Genomic DNA, 24,096 nt, shown 5'->3' with positions numbered 1-24,096 from the left:
TAGGTGCATTGGTGACACTGATGTGGCATTCGAGGTGCCTTGTAAGTAGTAATTCGCAAGTTGTAATAACATAATTTTGTGCAAAATGAAAAAAACAAAAACAAAAAAAACAGACACCTCCATGAGAGTGTGTCTTTTGTTTGCTCTGTCAGAGAATGTAAAGCTCCTAAAAAGTTACTTTTACAATTACAGGCCTGAGTGGCTATTGGCACTGTTCTGCTATAGTGAACTTCAAATATTCATGCAACCTTGTGGACTGAAATTGCAGTACAGCAACAACAGCGGATAATAGCCAGTAGCATTAGCAACAAGCTAAAGTTAGTGGTAACTCTAATGTTCATTACCTTCTCAAAACAGCGATTAGTAAGGTCAGTGTTATAGATTTAACCAAGCACTGTGTCTGTATATATGTGCCATGTTGATTTGACGTCACTCTGTAAATGGAGAAGAAACTGTTATTTGAGAAGACTACCCCAAGTTGAGCTGAAATTTCAAGTTGAGCATAAGAGTTAGTTGCCTGTAGGTGTGAAGGAGTATGTGAATGTGTCTTCATGATGGCCTGATGGCCTGGCATCGTGCCCAGTGTCCCTAGGATAGGCTCCCTATCCACTGTGATCCTGACCAGGATAAAGCAGTTAGTGAAGATGAATGAATGAACGAATGAATGAATGAATGAATACCCTTTAGTATTTTTAAACATACTAAAGTTGATAAAGACCTACACATAAACCATTATTTTATAGTACTTCCTAAATTAAGCCTTTAGACCGAAATTAATTTGTATTAGAATGCTACTAGTACACGAATGTTTATAATAATCCTCGCTACCTGTGATACTGTACCAGGCTGCCCATACTACTGTATAATAAAACGCTGTACCAACCCCAACCAGGCTGGAAGAACGTGCGCGCTCTCGTTGAAAACTGTTTGCTTGCGTAACGGCGTCACGTCCAGTGCGCTATTACGTACGAGCGTGCATTACGCACTTGTCACCACGCGCGCCAGCGAGCTGTTTGTACTGGAAATCAACGAATTCAGGCTGGAGTTCCGCTGAGTCTGACCGCCGGGGCGAGAATTTCTACCGAGGCTAAACCACTGCTACAAGGGAGCAAAGTCGAGAAAGTTTCGTTAGAACGCTTCACAGAGAAGGTTCTGGAGTTAGTGCTGTATTTGGAGCAGCTTGTTTAGAGAGAGAGAAAGAGAGAGAGAGAGAGAGAGAGAGAGAGTGAATGACGAGCAGATTTCCAGCCTGCCAGCCGGAATGCGACGCTTGTTGGGTTGCGTTAAAGACTTAGCCTGTTAGCATGGCATGTTTATCTTGACACGGATAACTAAGTGTAGCTATATTTTATATATAGCTACCCAACTGTAACTATATTTATTATGTAATAATGTATAAAATAATAGTTTTTTAGTGTTAGGGCTTATGCCAGGGTACTTGAAGGCTGGTCGCATGTTGTTGGGATCGGTCGCTTAGCAAACGGTAATGAGCAGCTTTACGAATAAGACGCCTTTCATTAGTCCACCGGAGAGTCCTGAAAATGTTGATTCCGTCGTCGGGAGCACAAACTGGGGCCTCGGTAATGACCGGTTCCCGTGCTCCTACGATGAATCCCTGGCGGTGCAGTCGGATGTGGAGAGGCGCCTGGGGCTTCTCCATAACCGGCAGGACCCCATGGCGCTGCGCTTGGACCAGACTTACCGGAGCGGTGCCGAGTCCTACCTCGACGTCTCTCAGCTGGACTACAGCGAGAACAACGGGAACACGAGTCCGCTGGAGAGCAGGAGAAAACACCGCTCCGGCGCTCCCAGACCGCGCTTTGAGGTCGTGGCGGAACTCGGCCCGGAAGAAGTGCGCTGGTTTTATAAGGAAGACAAGAAGACGTGGAAACCTTTCGTCGGGCACGACTCCCTGAGAATCGAGCTCATGTACCGCAAACTGTGTGAACTGAATCCGGACCAGGAGAGCAGCTCAGGCCACGCGGTACCGGACGGAGAGGATCCGTGTGAGCATGCGTCAGCTGTGGCCTCGGTACAGAGCTCCGAACAGCTCGAGGAGACAGAGCTGGAGATCAGCACTGAGGCAGTGTGTGTCCGAGGAGGACTCTACGAGGTGGATGTCCGAGAGAAAGAGTGCTATCCTGTGTACTGGAACCGTGAGTGTTACTTCTCAGTACCTTCATGATTAATGAAGGTAGTAGATGACTTGTATCTCTGAATAACACATTTCAAAATGTGCAAATTGTAGCTGTAAATATACCTGTTAGAAAATTACATTTGTCTTGGATTGCTCAGGGAAAATACTCTTCTGCCAGATATCTATGTTCAACCATATCTGTAATATCTGGGCTTGTCTTCACTGACATACTGACCATTAAAACCCAATCCCAGAACTGGTTTTAAAAGGTCACAAGTATTCGTTGATTTGTATTATCTTGGGCATGGTAAATGTAATATCTTAAAACTGGCAGGAAAATCTGGATTGGTAATAGATCAGATAAAATCCACTGCATATTTTATGCCATCAACAAGTGTTATACATGCTAACACAACATAGACCTTGCACATGATTACAGAACATTAATAGTGATAAAGCACATTTCCATCATCCTTCTGATATTTCTTGAACTTAGAAAGCTTGCAGAGAGTGTGCTCGGTTAATAAGAGGATGTCAGTGTCAGATCATAATCAGGAATTACCCCATAACACAAAGCTCATTTAAATAAAATGTTATTAGTTTGAAAATGGAAAATGTGGGATTACTGCACCCCTAGTACTTTTTATTCTTTGGTAGTTCCCAAGCAGTCACACAGGCCAAAGCCACAGTATGCTGAGACAGTGAATTATCAGCATATTCTCAGAGACTTTCTTGTTCTTTGACTGAATGCGGTGGCCAAGCCATTGTTTTAGAAAGGTCATTTTTTTTCCGTAGCTCTTCAGTAGATAAATGGAAAGTCATTTTCTTCTTGCACTTTTTTCCCCAGACTTGAGTTTCCTTGCACCGATAGTTCAGTATGCTTGGTCACATACAAAAGCTGATTTCCAACCTGGGTGCAGTCCAGGGAACCTCAGGTCCACCTGAAAACAGTGTTCTTGGCTCCCTTTCCAATGAACTTAGCTACAGACTACAACATCAGCAAAAGTGTTCCACTCCCAGAACCAGACAGTAAAATGATTAGGTCAACTTGCCACATTGCTTCCTATTTTGTGTTTTACAGAGAAAAGGATCTTGCGGTCTGCAGATTAAAGGGAGTGCCTTTTTGTTATACGAAGCTAAAAGAAGTCGCATTCATTAAAACTTAACAACATATTCTTGTATACAGCTGAGCAGTTTCAAGTAAATGGTTTCATCTGAACTGTTTAACAACATTGAGCCATAGTGAAGAAACACTAATTAAATATATAAATTAAATAAACTGTAAACAATAAATAATAATTTCCCATTTTAGAAAACTTCACTCATAGCAGAAGTGATGTCAATCTGACCGGGTGATCCATGGCTAGGAAGGAATTTGTGTGTGTGTAAACAAACCTATGATAATGACACTCTCCCTCAAATGAGCCGAGAATCAATCTTGGGTATTGACTTCAATACTGAGACCAAATGTGAAAACACCCATAAGCCCTGTTTGGATGGGATTAAATTTAAAAGCAGGAATTCCTTGTGCTACCCTGCAATTTTATTTTCATCTGGTTCAGCCGTGGTAGTGATTTTCTCACTTCTCTTTCAGAAAATTACAGATCAAATCGCCTACTGTTTTAAACAGCTCTGTTTTGGTGTGATCATTTTAATCTCATTCAAACTGACACTGCTGGCAGATGTTGCCTCTTGTGTTGGAAAATTTTCTTTATTTACCGCTGTTACTCACTATATTTAGTCTCTATATTCTGTATGAAGGTAGCTGCTTAGATGCCTCTTGTCCCTACAGAGCAGGACCGCATCCCTGTGATGAGGGGACAGTGGTTTATAGACGGCACATGGACACCCATGGAGGAGGATGAGAGTGATCTCCTGGAGAAGGAGCACCTGACGTGCTTCCGGGGACAACAGATGCAGGACACTTTAGAAAATGATGTGGTGGCCAAGACAGTGGATAGCAAAGATGGTAAGCATGTACATCATTGATACAGCACATTGAAGTGATTATTAGCAAAAAGAGAAAGAGAGCATTCCATTGTTTGTGTGTGTGTGACTGAGAAAACTCCCTCTCCCCATTTGTCATAGCATTGATACTTGATTACACATCAAGCAAAAATGCTGTTGTATGTAAATCAAATTAATTTTGTGATAGGGTGCCAGCTGTAAAAATTAGATACGAGTAGATGCTGTCTGGATGAGTTATAGACTCCATGTAAAGGCTGCTGCTGTCATTTGAGTTATTTAATAAGGTTTGTCTTACTGCATAGAAAGTAAGAGTGCTCAGAGCAATTTAGCATCAAACATCAGGGATATTGCTGTGGATCTGTAAGGTGTATTTATGATTTACCTCTCTGCAGAGTTCATGGGCTGTATATCTCAAACCTCTGCAGGGCCTGAGCCTGGATGGTTAGTGTGTGAGAAGCCCATTTTATAGCCCAGGCCCATTCTGGGAGAGTTGCTGTAGGTTATTCAGATGTATGTAATAAAAAAAGATGGCCATGTTATGTAAATAATAGTATTTATTTATGATAATAAATGATTCACTGTTTTTTCAATAAGTACATTTCAATTTTTGTTCAATTTCATGTCATATCTTATTCAAGTGTTGTATCTTATTAGGAGTGAATTTCAACCCCTAGAGAAACCTGCAAATGTGATTTGATAAGATGTGTCTGGGTGTTCCTTACGATACTGATGGATTAAATACAAATTTGAAATTTGAAGCCATTGAATGATTTTGGAATTAGCTTGACGTAAAGGCAGAATCTGCGAGTTGACTTGGGTGAACAAAGGTGTAAAGTTACAGTTGATTTTGATGAGATAAGGTTTATGTGTTTTGAATAGTCAGTAGACTGTAGCCATTCTCAGACTTGTGCAGTACAAGGTCATTTCTACTCTCCCTGTAGCTATAGGGTGTTTTAAATAAAGAATTACGTATTACGTATGAGACAGATGACCATCCTTTCTCCCTTGTCACATGACTGAGAAAAGGAAGAATTATTTATGTTGCTGTGACAATTGCAGCCTTCCCTTAAACATATATATTATCTCATGGCCAAGTATTTCTTTTAATCAAATGGTGCAGTGCATTGCTAGCATTTGAACAGCACTGATTTGAGCTGGAAATTGCCTTCTCACTGGCGAACAAGGTAAAAATATAACAGAGGAAATGTCACTGTGCTATGTCACTGTGCTGCTGTACACGCAGTGGAACCAGTTTGTGAAGCTATTAACTGGTCCTATGTATTATACGGTTATGCTATGCAGATCTAAAGTTTAACAAGCTTAAACTGTCTGTCTACACAGGAAGAGGACAGCTATGCAGTATATGATTAAATTACTATAATTTAAGCAAATGCGTCATTTTTCTTCTCGTGTGCTTTCACTGTGTAGCTCAACTGTTTTAGTGAGCTTTTGTGAAAGGAACTAAGACTCACATGAACCACGTGAACCACATAAGAGCTAATGTGTATGTAGTGTAAAAGAAAACCCCCTATTTATGTCACTGTCCAACTCTATTTCTCTTTATTACCTGCTTTTACACACAAGCGAGCATACAGTATTCACAATGTCACATGAATCGTTTCTGGAATTAGTGTATAAAGGTACCAGGGGATCTTTGCAGTTAAATAGTGTTCACCTAATTCGGTGGCTGTAATTGCTTTTGATGTCAGCAGTTTTAATCACAAGGATGGGTCAAGTAACAGCTCCATTAGGAAATGACACGGTTACTTGATGAATCAGTTTTGTTAGGCTACACACTGAATTTTCATTTGATACCAGCTGACATACAGTATGACAGTGTTGGTCAGCTGTTCTAGTCTGTCACGTTTCTTTGGCATTGGGGAAAAGTAGACTGGCAGGCTCTGTGACATGAGCTCAGAGAGGTCATTAGGTTAGCCAGAGCAAAATGCAAATACTGGTTTTATGTCACTGTCAAGCAGTCAGAAGTAATTGTGCTCTGTGTGCTGCAGAGTAATATGCTGTTTTGTACAGTGTAAGTAAATTATTTAGAAATGATCTGCCTGCTTGTTATTTCATGATCAATAGTAATAAGGTCAGGGCAAAAAGTCATATTCCACTCTATTGTTGATGTGATTTTGATAGTAGAAAAGCAGAAATATGTCCCCACACTTGGCTGCATATTGAGTGTTTCTTATATGAGTATTAGTGATTGACATTACTTTTGTTAGAAAGTTGGATTTTTGCATATTTCTGGCCATTTAGGTTATTATTATTGTTGTTGTTATGGTTATGATATTAATTGTTATTACTATTGTTATATTAATTATTATTGTTATGGTTATTATATTAATAATTATTATTAATTAAACCAAAAGTAGTTTTATGCTATTACTTTCTTTCATTATGTTAAGTATTTTGAATTAGATTAATTGAGAAGTTGCATGTTTGATTTATTAAGGAAAAAATAATGCAGTATACCATAGGTTGGTATTATAAATTCATGAATTCTCTGTTTTAAGGTTTACGTCTCTTGTAAAGTCATGGTATGTAAGTGACAAATGGGTGACAAAAGGAAAAAAGGGTGGCTAAAACTGTAGGGGCCATTTTGTGTCATGGTTTTGGTCCACCTGTTCCTATATTGTTCACTGTATGTAGACTCACACCAAATCAATAGAGAGTTATTCTGACTGATCACCTTTATTCTGTGGTGAAGCATTTCTATCCTGATGGGAGTGGTCTCCTGTAGGATGACAGTACTTCTATCCACAGGACATGAGGGCTCACTGAATGGTTTGACGAGGATGAAAATGATGTAAATCATATGCTATGGCCTTCAGAGTCTCCAGAGCTCGAATCAATTAAAAATCTATGGGAGATTTTGGAACAATGTTTTAAACAGTGCTCTCCACTGCCATCATCAGAACACTACCAGTGAATATCTTTTGGAAGAATGGTGTTCATCCCACAATTACAATTCCAGAAACTCATTGAACCTGTGCCAAGGGGCATTGAAGGATTCTGGTGGCTAGTGGTGGCCCAATAAGTCACTTGGTTGTCTGTTTTTCTTTAATTGGTCACCTCTCTGTATGTGAGGGGAATTACAAAAAGATTTTAAGAACATAAAAAGAGAAAATTATAGCAAAGAAATGTTGATGTGCTTATTTGTGCAACATTTTTTTTCTTAATAGATCATGTTAATATACTTTATATGAATCAATGCATACAATGTATATGAATTGTGGTAAAGTTGGTAATGGTCTAACAATTTTTCCGTTATAAATGAATATGTTAGGATGCAGTATATTGTCAGTTGAGAGATGTTATACACTGCAGTTATCTTGCAGTTATTCTTCAACCAACAAAGTCTTTGCCTGTGTGTGTCCCTGGATAGTACAGGCATAATATTGACTGCTTCTGACAGGGCTGCTGAATGGCCCAAAGCGTTCATTCTCTCTGAAACTGGCTGTCACCTCTTCTGTCCTGAGAGCAGTTCTGCTGTTCTGCTGTAATTTGCAAGTCTAAATTGTTTCTTCAAAGCCTAGCCCTAACGCATAGCAATCTCAGTATGACAGAGATAGTTTTAAGGCACAACCACGTGCATCAGAATCGGGGAGGTAGTGCATTCTTCATCACATTTTTTTTTTTTGTAGTCCATGCTTTTTTACAGTTGAAGATACCTGCAAAATAACTCAGGGTTCAGAAATTCAGTAATGAAATCCATGAACATGAATTTTGAACAAACAAATTCATTTGTAGCATTCGTGACCTGAGTTATGAGTTAATAATCCTGGTCTTCCTGGCACTGCAGCTAATTCTTTACATTTGTGAATGCTCAATAACTGCCTTGTAACTAGAAGCATGGTGCCATGTGTGCCCATGTGGCAGAGGTAACCTGTGTGTTGATACAGATTGGACATACTACATACATGAACTACATGATCAGTTAGGCTAAATGGGGAGAGATGAGTGTATTTGTATGTTGTGTGTGAGAAAAGGAAACAAGTTAAAACCCCCACACAGCAAGGGATTGCTCTCTTAAACCAATACTTTACTCAGATATGTCTTACTGAACACTACAAGATGTCATTCTCTTTATGCTGTATTTGGGTGAAAATTTTTGTTTAAACCTATTGAATTTTAAATATTTATGACTGAATACATAATCACAGTAGTAGTTAGTTGGTGTTGGTGTTGGAGCTTCTGCTAGACAGCAATATAGATGACCTAAATGGAAAAATGATCCTTTTGGGCTTTCCCTATTACACCTTCCTCAGCCATTCTCCATTTCTAATAAATTAATATTTCACATATAGTGGATTAACTTGTGGATCATGGAACTGCAACCGAGTTGTCCGTTTAATAAGCCTATGACAAACAGTAATATACTGTATATTAATATTTGTACTGTATATTAATATAGTTTATTATAACACTGCATAAATTTAAATTAAAGGTATTGATGGTTTTTAGAAAAACCTACAAGGGGCTACCAAGAATTAAACCACATAACACTGTTAACACCGTAGACTCGTCACTACTATGACCACTTACTGTTTTTGGTTTGTTAGTTCTCTCCCACCTCCCTCCTTTCTACCTCCCCTTTCTGTTCAAATGGAGTGGATATCAGACGAGTACTAAAAGCCACAAGCGAAAGCGTTGCCAAGGTACTGTATTTCCTGCATCTTTGACTTCGACTCCCTTTGGATTTTATCTTTGGACTTTCTCCTTTGCCTTTTAGGTGAGCCCTGCTTGCTTTCGAACAAGGCCTTGATAAAATAATTTGTATGAATATGAGAGTGTTAGTGCTTAGAATTCTCATACTCAGTGGGCTGGGCAGTGTTTTGAATTGACTTCTAAGCATTTCTTTCTAATGCTTGAAGTTCTAGAAGACATCTAAATGCACTGCATGTTCTTTTTAAATCTGGCCTTGTTCTCCTATAATTAGCTTTAGTTTGGCCTAGTTGTAGACCTAGACATCCAGCAGGCACTGTGATTAAAGTCTATCAGTGTGTTTTGGTTGCTCTTGCTCTGGGTTGCTCTGAGCCCTGATGCTCTGTTCATTTCCTATCATTTTTATCTTACTAAACCATAATAGCACCATGTTAAATGGAGTGGTTTGTCTGCCAGATGGCATGGTCAATTTCCGAATGAATCCCTGCAACACCAGCCTTCATTATGGGAGCCAAGAGAACCATCATTGGGCTCATCAGCCTTCCCTACTCACTCTGTACTGTTCTCCTCTGCACTGTAATGACCATATGTTGTGCACGCTGGAGTAGGGGAGTACAGTTGCATACTGAATATATTCTGCCCTTCTGCGATATGAAGACAATCTTATTTTGATCACTTATTGGGCATAATTTTTATTGCTAATATTTTTGTAGGCCCCACTAAGCTTTTTCCATTTAACTGACATACTGTTGTTTTCCCATGTGAACACAGAAGGCAACATAACCCGGAGGGTTCATTTACAATAGCCTGTTATTTATGCAGCATTAATTGGTGCATAAGACCTTTCATCTGGTTTAGTAGGGTAATACTTTTTAGTCATAACACTATCCTTCATTCCCTGTTCTGTTCAAAGTGCTGGGAAACCCCTGCTAAACCTCTTACCACTGTAGTTCATGGCTGCATTTCCGGTGTGCTTTGATTCTGTGCTTGTATTTCAGATTGACTGGCACTTAACCAGAGTCAAACATATCAAGAATACAGAAGAGAATTATATCTCTATTAATCTGTATATTTGATGTACACATTGATTTACCTTAGATTCTGAAAACAATCTCAGATTGTTAGTCACATGTTTGACCCTGGTGTGCCCTTTTGTCCTGTAAAATGGGATTCATTCTTCTTTCAAACTGGTATGTTTCCTTACATATGTTCCTAATTCGTACAGAGGCAGCAAATTAATGCTTAGTTCAATATCACGCTTATAAGTTGTTCGTATAACATCCTGTTTTACAGTGTGTTTCTCTGTGGGTGATGTGGTGTGTTCTTCTGTTTGCTTTTGACATAAATTCTTGTAAGTTTTTTCAACATTTAGGAGGCATGTTGGGTTTTTTTTGTGTCTCCCTTAGAACATGATATGATGACTGGACATATGATAATCACGTGATTGCTTACGTGATTGCTTACGTGATTGCTTACGTGATTGCTTACGTGGGGGGGGGGGGGGGGGGGGGGGGGGGGGTTGGGGTCGGGGTCGGTTCAGATGGAGTTCAGACCGAAAAAAATGAATCAAGCTTACAGTATAAGAACTCTTTGTATGTTATAATACAAAACTCTTTGTATGTTAATAAAATCTATTTAAAAATGTTTTGAACAGAGCCGCTTGAAAGTGGTCAGGGTCCACAACCCCAATCATGGCATCTCATGCATGCTAATGTAAAATTACACACAAAAATGATGGTAATGAACAGGATCCAGCCCTAATGAGACCCACACACACATTGTCTTGGTGTGTGCTGCCAGTGAAAGACGCAACTGGAGCAATATGATGAATGCTAACGTGCAAAACCATTACAGTGCAGAAACAGTGTTGGTTATTCTGTCCTAAGTAGCTCTGCACAGTTCTCTTTTTATAGCTATGATAAATACAGAATTTCTGACTAATTTCTCAAGGTATATTTTGTTCTTCATTGTGATGAGTCAAATGTAGTCAGTCAGTCAGAAATGTCTCGTAATGTATTTGGCTTGCACTCTAGTGTTGCTGTCTATTCCCAGCTGAGAAGACTGCTTTTCAGTTCTCCCTTGTGTGATATTTCAGTTCCTGCTAGTCCTATTCATGCTAAACTAAGGGTGATATTGAACTCAGGCAGTTTTCTGTGATTATTGAATTCCAGATGTTAATGCTATTGGCTGCATATGTGCAACTACTACTGTTAAAATAGCTCTTCTTTTAGATGGATGTATTTTTTTTTAAGTGAATCGTAGCCATATAAGGAGTGATTAGCAAACAAACGGACATTTATATGCCTTTGTTAAATAACTTCCAAATACACAAGTAGTTGTATGTAACACACGTACTATGTCGGCTTTGCCTAATACAACATATGGCCAAAAGCGAGGTTTATAAAGACATTGTTTGCCAAGGCTGGTGTGGGAAAAAGTTGAGTGGCCTGCACAGAGCCCAGACCTCGACCTCAACCCCACTAAACAACTTTGGGATGAGCTGGAATTCTGTCTTCCTGCCAGGTTCTCTCGCCCAGCATCAGTGCCTGACTTCACTAATACTGTTGTGGCAGGATGGGCACAAGGCCCCACAGCCATGTTTCAAAATCTAGTGAAAAGCCTTCCCAGAAGAGTGGAAGGTGATGCAAGTATGAATTGAAATATCAGTACAGTATCAGTTTTCCTTTTTATAGTTTGATTTCCATGAACTGTTAAACCTGAACAATGACTGTATTACGGCCATGTATCTAATGTGAATTCTGTAAACTGTTTTCTTTTTTCCCCCTTTTCTCTTGTCACTCTCCATGTGTTATTTTATAGCCATCCACAGCTTAAAGCTGAGTCGCAGCCATGTTGACTGGCACAGTGTTGATGAGGTGTATCTGTACAGCGATGCCACCACCTCCAAGATTGCTCGCACTGTTACGCAGAAGCTCGGCTTTTCGAAAGGTCAGTGTTTACACTTCAGCTCAGCCCTCAATACAAGCAAGCAGGCATAAAAATGGGATAGGTTTCTACTGATTTAAACTATTGCTGAACCTGGCATTCTTCTAAGCCAATTTCAAAACATGGCAGGTATTTGCTACCTGAGCTTAGCTGGATTGTAATATCTTTCTTCATGTTGTGGATCCCAGCCTCAAGCAGTGGCACCAGGCTTCATCGAGGCTATGTGGAGGAGGCCTCCTTGGAAGATAAGCCACCTCAGACAACCCACATTGTCTTTGTTGTGCATGGCATTGGACAGAAGATGGACAAAGACCGTATTATCAAGAACACAGGCATGTAAGTATTCAGAACCTGGCTAACAGAAGTATGCGAAATATGTTTACCCAATATAGTTGTTTATCCTTTCAAACTATACTTTGTTCTCTGTTTTTATCTAAGTCATAGACAATGAGGGTTCAATCTGGTCTGCTTCAAGTATGACAGAATAAAGTGTTTGGAGGGTGATTGTGAAACTCTTCGGTCATGTCTGTGATGTGATTAATTACAATTAAATAGTATCAATTATGTTTGAAATTTCCTCTGGCTGTTCTGTAGAATATACCTAATATATAATAAAAAACAGTGAGTGCAGCCAATGTATTTGCCTGCATATTGAGACCAGGCTCAGACTTGTTGCTTAATTATGTAACTCTACATAATTCGTTAGCCACTTCTAACCCATCTGATAATAGACGGAGACCACAGCTGACCAGATGTTAGGGACATCAGTGGTTGTAGAGGCGGTTAGGGTGGCTAGAAAAAAAATCAGCATAGTGATACCATAGTCAAGTAAATCAGTCACTAAACAACAACTCTTAACATGATAACATGAATTATATAATTTCTATATATCCATAAAATATCATTTTAAAAAAAGCAAGGGAAGAATTACTTTATGCATCTGAAGATTATTTCAGATGTATAAAGTAATTCTTCCCTTGCTCATATTGTGCTGTCTAAAAAGAATGATATGATTCTTTTCTAAATATCTTTTTAAGAAATGATTTTTTTGTATGTTGAACTGGCAAAACTGATATATTTATCAGTCAGTAGTTGTATATGTACAAAGTGCACCTTTATAATAGTTACCCATATATTTTTCCTGAGGGCCATATTACCTGAGTGCATTTTTGTCAGTTCAGCACCAAATACATTACCCTGTCTTTTTGTTGGATTAGGGGACTCACTCTCTGTTTAAATTTTCATGTGTTAACCGATGAGTCATGAACGCCTTGCTTGTTGAGTCTTGTGTTACTGGATGTGTGAGACCTGTCTCACAGGTTTTAGCGAGAGGAAATTTGAGTGGAATGTTACCGTGTGAGTCTTTAATGAATAGCCAGATCCAGTGTCTTGCATCTGTGAGACTTTTTTGAAAAAAATGGTATATCTAACAGGAGCAACCTAATGCAAACATGTCTTCTTTACATGGATCAGAGCCACTTTTACTGAAGCTGTGGAATGTGCGTCCACACAGCAAGAACATTTTATAAAATATGCTTAGTACTTGTAATACCTCTTTATGGCCCTCTACCTTGTAATCCCCTTAACCCCCAAACAAGAGTGCCCTTTACCTGAGGCTGTTTGTTTGCTTTGTGCCAGTCTGAACTCTTCTCTCTCACTTTGTTCTAACCACCTGTAGTTCTGCCTTGTGTCTTTTGTGTTAGTTTTGTGTATTTTGTTACCTTTTCCAAAGCTGACCTTTGAATTTAAGGCTTTTCAGTTGAGGATAATTGAATTGTTTACCATGAGGAGTCCAGATGGTTTTCATTGGCATATAATAACAGACCTTTTCTCTGAGAAATGTGCTGTACCATTGTCTTTGAACAAGATAAGACATGTTATCTTGAACACATTTAACAAGGCTGTTAGAGCAAGTCCTAATGGATACTCTTTAGAAAGGAAAAGGTGGTTAAATTGACATAAAAAAATTAAGCACACAGACTGGAATTTATTGAACCTGTAGCCTGTGTGTGGAAAAATACCCATTTGCACAACCATTTTTGCCTTCCTGCTGGGCAGAGTGTAATGTTTGCTAGCTGGCGGGGTTTAGCGCCTGCTCTGTTCTTGGAGCTTAGTGGGTTAAGGTGGTAAAGTAGATCAATCCAGGCACTAAGCCCACTCCCCGTTGAGGAAATTTGGATTACTCACTCCCTTGAAAGAAAGAGCTAGATCATTACTGTCTCAACTTATCTCCTCTCATCATTCATTCATTCCCTTGTTCAGTCTCCTTTTTTGTCCCTGTGAGCAAGTGCATGACTGTTCATTTACACCCAAGGGTGCTTCTTCTGTGGTCTTCTTATTCAATCCTCTATGCCTAATTGGACTCTGTGGCTATTGGAAAGGCTTTCTTGAAATGACTGTCTATCTCACGTATTTATAGTACCCAGCAGGGTATTCTTCATGTCTCAATCATTTATTTAAATGCGACTTACATAAGGTTGCATTTCAATGAATTCAGTAAACAGGTGACACAAATTATCATGGTATAAAAATGATCCACAATCATGAATCATAGAATTACAATTCAAACTTACTATAAAATATGAAGAATGAAGTGTCACTTGCCCTGTTGCAGATCAGCTTGAGGCCTTGGTGGCATAATGAGATTATAGCAGGTAGTGCTGTTATCGGCAAGGCAATGACGTGACTGAGCTCCAGCTTGTGACAACAGAGCAGAGGCCACTTTAAATCCGTACCAGTCATTCTGTATGGGTTTATGCGTCAAAAAAATAGACCAAAAGGCTGTTGGCACTCTATTATTGCAATTTCCACAGTCAACCTTACTCTGTCACTCTCTGCTGTCTCTAAGGTTTTAATCATAAATTTATTTATTTATAAATATACAGTTATCGTTATACAGAAAAAAGCAAACAAACCAGTAACATCTATTAATATCACAGAACAGTTACACTGAGTCTCCATGTATATTGTATCCACATTTAGGCTGCGAGAGGCTGTGCGGAAAATGGAAGAGAAACACTTTGCTGAGCACACTGAGGAGCATGTGGAGTTCCTGCCAGTAGAGTGGCGCTCCAAATTGACCCTGGATGGAGGTAATGGCCTGATACTGCACAGACAGCCTGTCCTTGCTGCTGTCATACACCTTTCACAACAGCTACACCCACCTGTCTAGCACTAATACCTGAGTACACATGCACACGTGCAAACACAATGACCATCTATGCTCAGTTGTTTGTGCCCTGCCTATGGTATGTTACATTCAGTTCAGAAAAGGCACAAGCAAGGACAATGATTATTTCCATTGAATGCTAAATGCACACACTGCTGTTCCTGTAGACACAGTCGACTCCATCACGCCAGATAAGTTGCGGGGGCTGAGAGACTTACTGAACAGCAGTGCCATGGACATCATGTATTACACCAGCCCTCTCTACAGAGATGAGGTGAATTATCCTCCCACTTCCTAAAAATACATTTAATTGTTGGTGTTCAAATAAACTAGTTGTTCATACTGAAGTGCATTTTAACTGATTTTCTTGCTAAATGTGATCCTCCAGCTTTTTTTTTTTCCCATGCTGCTTTTTTTCTGTAGATTACTAAAGGTCTGACCCAGGAACTCAACCGACTGTATTCGCTCTTCTGCTCTCGGAACCCAGAGTTTGAGCAGAAGGGGGGCAAAGTATCCATCATTTCCCACTCTCTAGGTTGTGTGATTGCGTATGACATAATGACAGGCTGGGACCCAGTGCGTTTTCGCCTGCAGGAGCTTCAGGAACCTGATGAGGAGGAGCTGCGCTGGATGAGCTACAAAGAGCGCCATCTGTTGGAGCAGGTGCAACATGCCAGAAAAAGGTGCTGTCTTTGCTTGTCTGTATTATAGGACAGTCCCTTTTGTCTTGGATATTTCTTATCTGCAAATGACTATATTTACAGCAGTGTTAATCTTAAATGTGTTTTCTGTTCATGTCAGGTTGCGAGAACTGGAGGATCAGCTTCAGGGTCTGGAGGCTACTAAACCTCCAGCTGCTCCTGAATTGAAGTTTAAGGTATATTAGGGCATAAACCTTATTTACATAGAACAAATATGGGCGTGTTTTCCTTGCCTGCAATGTCACACACTTTGACATCCTATGGATAGGGTAGAGGGGGCTGATTTGACATCACAGCAGATGGATTACAGTCAGTAACTATTGTTAGTCTGCAGATTGCATTTATATGATACCTGACATAATGACAAATGACTGTAAATATAAAGTAGGTAGCTAATATTGTGGCCACTGCATGTGTACTGATTTATAAGTTACAGCAGGTAAAAGTATTGGGGAAAAAAACATGAAAGTACTTTTTCTTGGTGGTGTAGAAACTGGAGTGGTCTAGGATTCTCCGTCAATGTTAATTCCATATACAGATGGGTGACAAATTAAATAAAAATTTCTTTCTTTCTGTTATCTTGCTGGCACGGTCTGTGTACACTTGTCCCCTATAGAGGGACGTGTTACTGCAAATAAATGCAAAGTGATTCTGACTGATCACCTTTATTTTGTACCGATGGGTTAAACAGCATTCTCCACCACCGTCATCGAAGTACCAACTAAGGGAATATCTTACACAACTCCAGACACAATCTTTGTCGAGGTGAATTGAAGCCTACAGAACCTTGGTGTGTGAGGGTGCGGAGGAAGACTCTGGAGGCAGGCGGAATTTTAGCAGTACTCTGGGCTTACATTTATTCAGTCCGCACTTTTCAGCGCACTTTCAAAAACTCAGCAAAAAGGACATTTCAAGTTCACGCACCACGGTGTGTATGCCTGTGTGTATGTGTGTGTGTGTGTGGCATGCTCCGCCAGCTGTGCCACTCTCTCCCTCTTGTTACAGCAATCACTGAAAGCACAAAAAGACAAATAAGTAGACTGGCGGTAATAAGACACAGGTGAGAATCATCATGCATTACCTGCCGGTTTGACCCCCGCCCCCAGCTGCCACAAAGCCATTCCGGCTGCTCATGTTGGCCCAACACCTTACCAAGACACTTCATATTGTTTTTTATTCTTTACTTTCTCTCTGTATGTAGTGATAAAGAACACACTTTAAAGGAGTTCACTGTATAGCGTATAGTATTACTCAATCTGCATCTTGTAGGTGGAGAACTACTTCTGCATGGGCTCTCCCCTAGCTGTATTCTTGGCCTTGCGTGGCATTCGACCAGGGAACAGTGGATACCAGGACCACATCATGCCGAAATCTATCTGCCAGCGCCTTTTCAACATCTTCCACCCCACAGACCCAGTGGTGAGAGAATCGGTATGATTCAGTAATTATTGTGCTCTTTAGGGTACTGGAACACTTTTTACAAATATTATCTCCGTATATATGGCAGGCCTATCGACTGGAGCCTCTTGTGTTGAAACACTACAACAATATTGCACCTGTTCAAATACACTGGTAAGTGTTGTCAGTCTGCTGAATGTAATGACCCTAAATTTTCTGGCTTTGTTTAACATGTATATCAGTTTATTATGAGCAAGACCTAACATTAAAATTAATTGTTTTATTAGGACACCTGTTTTTACAGGATCGTTTATTTTAGTAATGATATTTTATTATTAATTTCAAATGATTCATAACCTAATTATAGCCTAAATACAACACTTTCAATTCAGCATGCCCAGTGTTTTGGATTTATTTTCTTTCAGAACTTTAGACGTAAACTGTAAAAATGTAAAGGTTCCACAATTAACACTACCATTTTACCCAATTTTCGGTGGGCCTTTTATTTTGACCTGTAGGCATTCTATTTTTAAATGTCCAAAAAAAGCATTAGATAAAACTACATGCCATAATGTTTACTCTTCATTTTCTCATGTCCTTTTTTTTTTAATCAGTCAGCTATTTGTAAACTATATCTGCAGGTGCAACACCTCCAATCCCACACCATATGATGAAATGAAACCCACGTTCCTGAACCCAGTAAAGGATCCAGCTTCAGACACAGAGAGTCTCCCCAGCCCCAGTACATCACCCGTAATGTCCCGCCGACTCTATGGAGATTCCTTCACCACACTGGGCAAGGCCAGCATACTGGGTACCTCAGGCCTCACTTGTTATACAAACAAGTGCTATATGCTATATGCTATTCTACAAACATATCTCATATCTTATAAAATTAGATATCACATCATGATGGAGCCCAAACCACTGGTATTTGCAAAATACCCCAGTCATGTTTGGAAACAGAACAAAAGATGGATATACAGAGCAAGAAGTGTGAAAAAGGCATGAAATAAGTATAAAAGAGGTTACTCTCTTATTTACACTGTATACAGCAGTCTACATTTTTCGTACTTTCACATGGTCAGACTGGGGAAAAAAAGGAACTGGTACAATTAGATTAAAGTCTATTATATTTATTTTTAATTGCATACAGTGGTACGTTGGTTCTAAAATTATTTAGATATTTCACATCCCTACATTTTAAAGAGCACTGAAGTTTATTACTGATGTGATTTAATGGACATGTATGGTGTCCTTGAAGATCGTTTGGACATCTTTACTGCCACCTTGTGGTAAATATTGGCAGTGAAGTGGGGTCATTGGTTCTAAGTAGTGCTATTTAGTTGAGAACTTTGAAGATTTAGCCTTTCCAGCTGGTACTTCCAGCATACAGTGGAGTATGGGTATAGTAAGATTACTAATCTGAATCCAGAACCAACCACGCCCTGGTCAGGAACCTATATCATTTTCCTATTTTATAACAGTACCTGTGAAAATAAATTGTTTTCCACATTTCCACATGTGCTGCGCTGTTGCTTGTCTACCTCACATGTGAACTATTGAACAATGAGAGATAAGTTTGATGGCCAGCAGATTGTCCATTTGAAAATGGCATATTTTATAAGAAGAATTTTAAACATTAGATTTTATGACAAACTTGTGATATTGCCTCCTAAAGCAGCATCTGACCAATTTCCATTTCCACCCACAGGTCCCTGTTTAATACCCTTGATACCAGATAAAATAGGGTAACCAAATTCAGCAAGGGTACTTCTCTAGTATATACAGCACCTGGCAATGGAAACACTGAAATGTGGGATCATGGATTTGTTTCTGTATCGTTTCTGTATCAAACTGTTTGGTGGAAAAAGATTGAATATTGAATGTGGGTAGTAAAGATGTGTGTAGTTTGTGTACAGACTTCTGTGCTGTTATGTGTTCAGGTGCTGCCAGCATTGGAAAAGGCATTGGAGGAATGTTGTTTTCCCGTTTCTCACGCTCCAGTAGTCAACCATCAGGAGTGGATTCTGCAGCAGTGGAAGGTGAAGAGAAGAGCCAGTCGGCATATGGCCTGTCTACCATGTCCCAGTCTACCTCCAACATCATTGATACTGCAGGTGTGCATACATGGATTATACCTGCACCTCATTTATAATTATTTTAGGCTGTCTATTTGTTACTTTTCCAATACACATATACTGTCTGTATGTGTATTGGGAATACTGGATGGGTTGCTGATTAAAAAAACATCAATTGGCATTACCTGATATTACTCCTCAGCAGCCAAAATGCTGCTGTAAAAGTCAGTTTGTCTTCAGTGGTAACAATCCTAAATGTTTCTGTGATTGCAGTGGAGCTGGAGCACCGCATTGACTTTGAGCTGCGGGAAGGCTTGGTTGAGAGCCGCTACTGGTCGGCAGTCACCTCTCACACAGCCTACTGGACCTCTCATGATGTGGCCCTGTTCCTGCTGACCTTCATATACAAATCACATAGCTCATCTGAGACGTGGGAAGACAATCCCGACCCTGAGTGACCCAGCGATATGACATGAACACAAACAAACAAAAAGACATGTTCTCACACAGATAGATCTGTCCTCTCCCGTAGAGATATGAAAACACTCAAGCACACTCCCTTTCTCATTTTGCCTCATAAAATTGCTTCTTTGTCATACAAAGACTGATTACCATTTTTCCTGTTGCTTGTGCAGCAACCTTTCCCATTAACCCAGTAACCATCGACTCCTACAGGGCAAACTCTTTGATACACTGAGTAAACCTCTAGTCCTAGGAACATTTTGTAAGGCTTTGTTATGGGTGCTGTTGAGGCCTTTTCAGCCAGTCCCATTCCATGCTTAGCATTAGGTATACTTGGCTCTGCAAGACCTGTTTGTGTGTTTGCTTCGCCAACCCTTGACTAGTCCACATGGTTTATGTAGCTTCGTCTTATCCAAAGCCTAAACCCAACGTCATTAAGGGCAAACAACAAACAAGCATGGACCCCTCCGTCCTGTTAATGTCCGTTCCTTTTGTCTGTTTATTCCTCATTTACACAATGGTAAATATATCAACATGAGACACTTACCTAGCAAATGCTCAATGCAACACTCAGATTCTTTATTTATTGTTATAGTAATATATCTAATGATTGTGCATAGCACTCTAATTTTTGGGAAAAGTATTTCAAGATTTAGATGTTTATTTTTACTTTAATATTCCTGGAGAATACTGGACCTCTTTAATGTCTGTTTCAATGTTTCAATATTTGGATTCTCAAACTGGAGAATAGTGAACCATTAACAAAAAGGAATATCCTTTTTATACAGCAGATAAATAATAAGAAGCAATTATCATATTCCGTTGATTTTACAACCAGATGGTGCTGTAGGGAAACAAAGTTAACAGTGCGTTTTATTAAACCAGTAATCTGCCTGATTCTACTTTGCATGGCGTTTGAGAATGAAATTGCTGCTGCATTAATTTTGTAGCCAAACTTAACCTTTTACAATCCTGCCTGGGTCAGGCCATGTGTTGATACATGAACATACTGCATATGTGTGCTGGTGCATTGTTACTTTGGAGTATTAGAACTACTGTGTAGCTTCAAAGAGATTGCCTCATTGTTTATTATTATTTCAGCCTGATTTCAGCCAAATACAGTGGAGTGGAATCAAATAAACTGACTGGGTGATCTGCTTTATGTAATTACACTAGTAATTAGGCCAAGATCATGTGAGTGGACTCAGAGATTAGGCAGTACTTTCCGATGTTCCTTTGCCTCATGGTAGTGTGATATTCAGGCACCGTTTACCTTTAGGCCCATAGTAATAAACAGAGATTCTATATTTTTATATATATAGTTATCAATTGTGAAATGACAGTAATGGTCCTTCAAAATTGTGATATTCAATTGAGAGGCCAAATGTTTTAGCTATAAAACTGCTACTCATAGAAGTACTGTTAGTTCATGTTAAAGCTTTTAGTCTTGTGTCTTTTAAGCACTTTTGAGATGTTAGATATGCAAAGGGGAGAGAATGACCAGAGGGGATTATCAGTAAAAAATGAAATGGTACTTCAACAGTATCTACTCTGTTTAGTGTCTGCATTGTGTTTGAAATCCCAAAAGGCCATGCTTCACCCCTCTATGGCAAGGGCTGCATTATGGTGATTTATTTTGTTTTTATCGCTGTGTGCCCACACAAGTGCAGTTAGTAAGTGTTAGTTAGCCTGTGTGGCTATTTAAAAATGGCCAGGTTGCCTTTGAGGACCACAGAGCCAATCCTCTGTTGGGAAGCTGACGTGGCTTTTCCCCTCGCACTGAAGGATGAACTACAGTTATTTATGACTCACTGTTATTGTTGGCAGTAGGAACAGAAATTAATGAAGGACCAGACCTTGCACATTACTGCATGGCTATAAATTGCACAGAACAGAATAAAAGACCCTCCTGATGTGCATTTCTGTTTTTGCTACTTCATATATTGCGTTATGGAAGAAAATGCACTTTGCTCAGTTGCTTGAAAATTGTGATAACATTATCCATTTAAACATTAATCACTGGCAAAAAAAAAAAAAAAAGTAAGAGGTTTTTACTCTGTCATGGAGGGTTTGTTCTTTGGGACAAGTTTTTTTTGTTATTTTCCTGCAGGCCATGTCTCAGCATCTCTGCATGCTCCAGTAATACCAATGACTAATGGAATAATTTGAAACAATTTACAATCTTTGTAAATGCAGTAGTACATTTTCTGCATTAGTGCTGCTTTGAGATTTTCAGACCAGTAATTAAGAGATTGGCATATGCATCAGATTCAGATGGTTCACCTAAACACTTGGCATGGGCACAATAAGTAAACATGTACTTCAGTATACAATACGCAGGTTGTGGGCTTTACTCAGATGCATGCTCAGGTTTGAGATTTTTTTGTGATGTTAAGAGATACGATCTCTGGTCTTTGTGAATAACGCTCAATCTAAGCTACACATTTTTGTATTTGCTAATTTATTGTTTGCCTTTTGTCAGGGCATCTCACCAACTTGTTATTGGAGAAATTCATGACTAATCTTACAGCATGGTATACTAAAGAATCCTCTCTTGTGTACATTGGTCTGTAGAATTCAGTTAAAAGGCCAGTCTCCACTACAAGTTATTGATTAATCCAAAAAATAAGAAATGTCCCAAACGACTGTTATTTAAATGCACTAAGACATTGAGCTTGGAAAGACATGCTGTGCAATAACCCATGCCTGTAATGGATTCAAACTGCCATCGGAATAACACTGTATTTATTTCAGTTTATTAAAGCATTACTGTTTTTGAGTACAGTGCTTTTTCTTTTTTCTGTGTACAGCTGCAGTATTGTCCTTTGCTTGAACTTCATTTTTTTTCTATTTCAGTGGTGATTATAAACAGAATATTGTTGCCTGAACAGTGTAAGTCAGGGAGTCCTGAAATGTGTGTGGGATTAGCAGAATTCCACAGTGAAGGGTGCTTTCAAAATATTTAGAAGACTGTCTAAACTGATTGCCTGCTCGAGGAGGCACATTGCCTGCACTAATTTCATCATGATAAAAGGCATTACCTTATTTGTCTTTCTGTATTGTGCTGTTTTTGGATGGATTGATTATGCATCCAGAAGACAGAAGAATGCTCAGAAAGTTCATTCTGGGCAGTACTGGAAGAACCTTCATTAAGCTAATTACAAGGTGTTTGCTGGTCCTTAAAGTCTTTTTCCTTCCATCTACCTTCATATTTTTGGGAGGTGGGGGAAACTGGAAAACCCAAAGGAAACCCACTGGGACATGGGGAGAACACACAAAACTCTGTGAACAGAGCCGAGTTCAGGATCAATCTAGGGATTGTACTACCCCATTAAAGTCTGAAAATTCTAAGACATTTATTTGAAGTTTAAATATTCTTGGATTTAAGGCTTTTTAGGTGATTTTAATTTGGTGTCGTTTTTGAAATCTCACCATAACCACATTTGACATCATATCCCCCACTCCCCCACCCCACCCCCGCTGTAGAATACAAACACACACACAAAAAAAATTCTTTATCTGTGAATTAAAGAACATTTTTTAAAATAATAATAATAATTTTCTTTTATAATTATAATTAATTGTGACATTGCTTTGGAACAAATATTGAGTATTCTGTTAAATTTCAGGATAGCTGTGGATGCTCTGTAATTAAAACAATTCTCATCTCAGGGCTTAAGAAGTCCATCATGATGCTGCATGATGCACCTTTTGTGGCAAGATGTATAACTTTCACATGATAGGTGATTTGTCTTATGACAGCTAAGTAGTGGATGAATCAGATTTATGGGAGGTCCCTTCCTAAATTTACATGAGTGTTGCTCACAGTGGATGTCATTACTTTCAGAGGCCTGAAACACTAACTATTAATGGAATCCATGGTTTAGTAGTGTCAGGAATGAGTGGACTACCTCAGTGCTTTGGCCACCAGAGGGCAAGGCAGTCCATGATTTCCGTTCATTTCTTTGGTTCGCAGATAGTTTAAACGTTACCCCGTTTCTAAATTTGCTGTGATTTAGTCTTCTGTTGATTCAATCAATCAGTCAGAAGAGGGTGTAATGATGCCTTACAGCTAGATTCACAGTGTTGTAGCAGCACTGCCAACATAACACTATTGGGACTATAACCTCAGCATGAGAGTAAACTGATTATTCCTCTATTTAAAATATTTTTCTTGAATCCAAAAAGGTATTGTATGAGTTATTCGTTTTCAGGTTGATAGTAAGGTGTATGACTTCAGCGGTCCTGTATGTGGTGGTCTCGCATTGCCAGCGTGACTCAGAGAATGTCAGGACTCCTCCTCCAGGCCTCTCCCCATCCACCCATTCCACTTTCCTGCACACCATCTCACTCACTGTTTACACCGTAATTAAAACACGGCCTATAAAAGGCAATGGCTGTGTTGCCAGACGCTGTATCGTGGAGGGGGTCAGAGCAGCAGGGAGAGAAGAGTTATAAATCGCTTTGATGCTGTCCAAGGCTGCAGCTCACATTCTTGAACCGAAGTGGCCCTGCAGTGGAGCAGCCAGCACTCCTTACCTCGCCCCCCTACCATCCTGTGAG

At 39.5% G+C, this 24,096-nt stretch overlaps 1 protein-coding gene across 2 annotated transcripts; it reads left to right on the top strand.

The window, feature by feature from the left end:
- The first annotated feature begins 974 nt into the window (after positions 1 to 974).
- On the top strand, positions 975 to 22,312 carry ddhd1a (DDHD domain containing 1a). 2 transcript variants are annotated; one of them, XM_026933735.3, is made up of 14 exons: positions 975 to 2,156; positions 3,930 to 4,106; positions 8,674 to 8,769; positions 11,597 to 11,725; positions 11,911 to 12,058; positions 14,705 to 14,814; positions 15,059 to 15,165; positions 15,315 to 15,574; positions 15,693 to 15,768; positions 16,862 to 17,011; positions 17,100 to 17,164; positions 17,632 to 17,804; positions 18,937 to 19,110; positions 19,345 to 22,312. In XM_026933735.3, the coding sequence occupies exons 1-14, from the start codon at positions 1,487 to 1,489 to the stop codon at positions 19,527 to 19,529; spliced, it is 2,520 nt and encodes an 839-aa protein (XP_026789536.2). In that variant the 5' UTR covers positions 975 to 1,486; the 3' UTR covers positions 19,530 to 22,312. The 2 variants fall into 2 exon arrangements, with proteins under 2 accessions (XP_026789536.2, XP_026789538.2); XM_026933737.3 differs by lacking the exon at positions 8,674 to 8,769 and having other exon boundaries at positions 977 to 2,156.
- The last annotated feature ends 1,784 nt before the right edge of the window (positions 22,313 to 24,096 follow it).

Source organism: Pangasianodon hypophthalmus, chromosome 10, assembly GCF_027358585.1.
Source record: "Pangasianodon hypophthalmus isolate fPanHyp1 chromosome 10, fPanHyp1.pri, whole genome shotgun sequence".
Classification (NCBI taxonomy): domain Eukaryota; kingdom Metazoa; phylum Chordata; class Actinopteri; order Siluriformes; family Pangasiidae; genus Pangasianodon; species Pangasianodon hypophthalmus.
The sequence above is the reverse complement of the archived record's forward strand: the minus strand, read 5'-3'. Positions and strand labels throughout refer to the sequence as shown.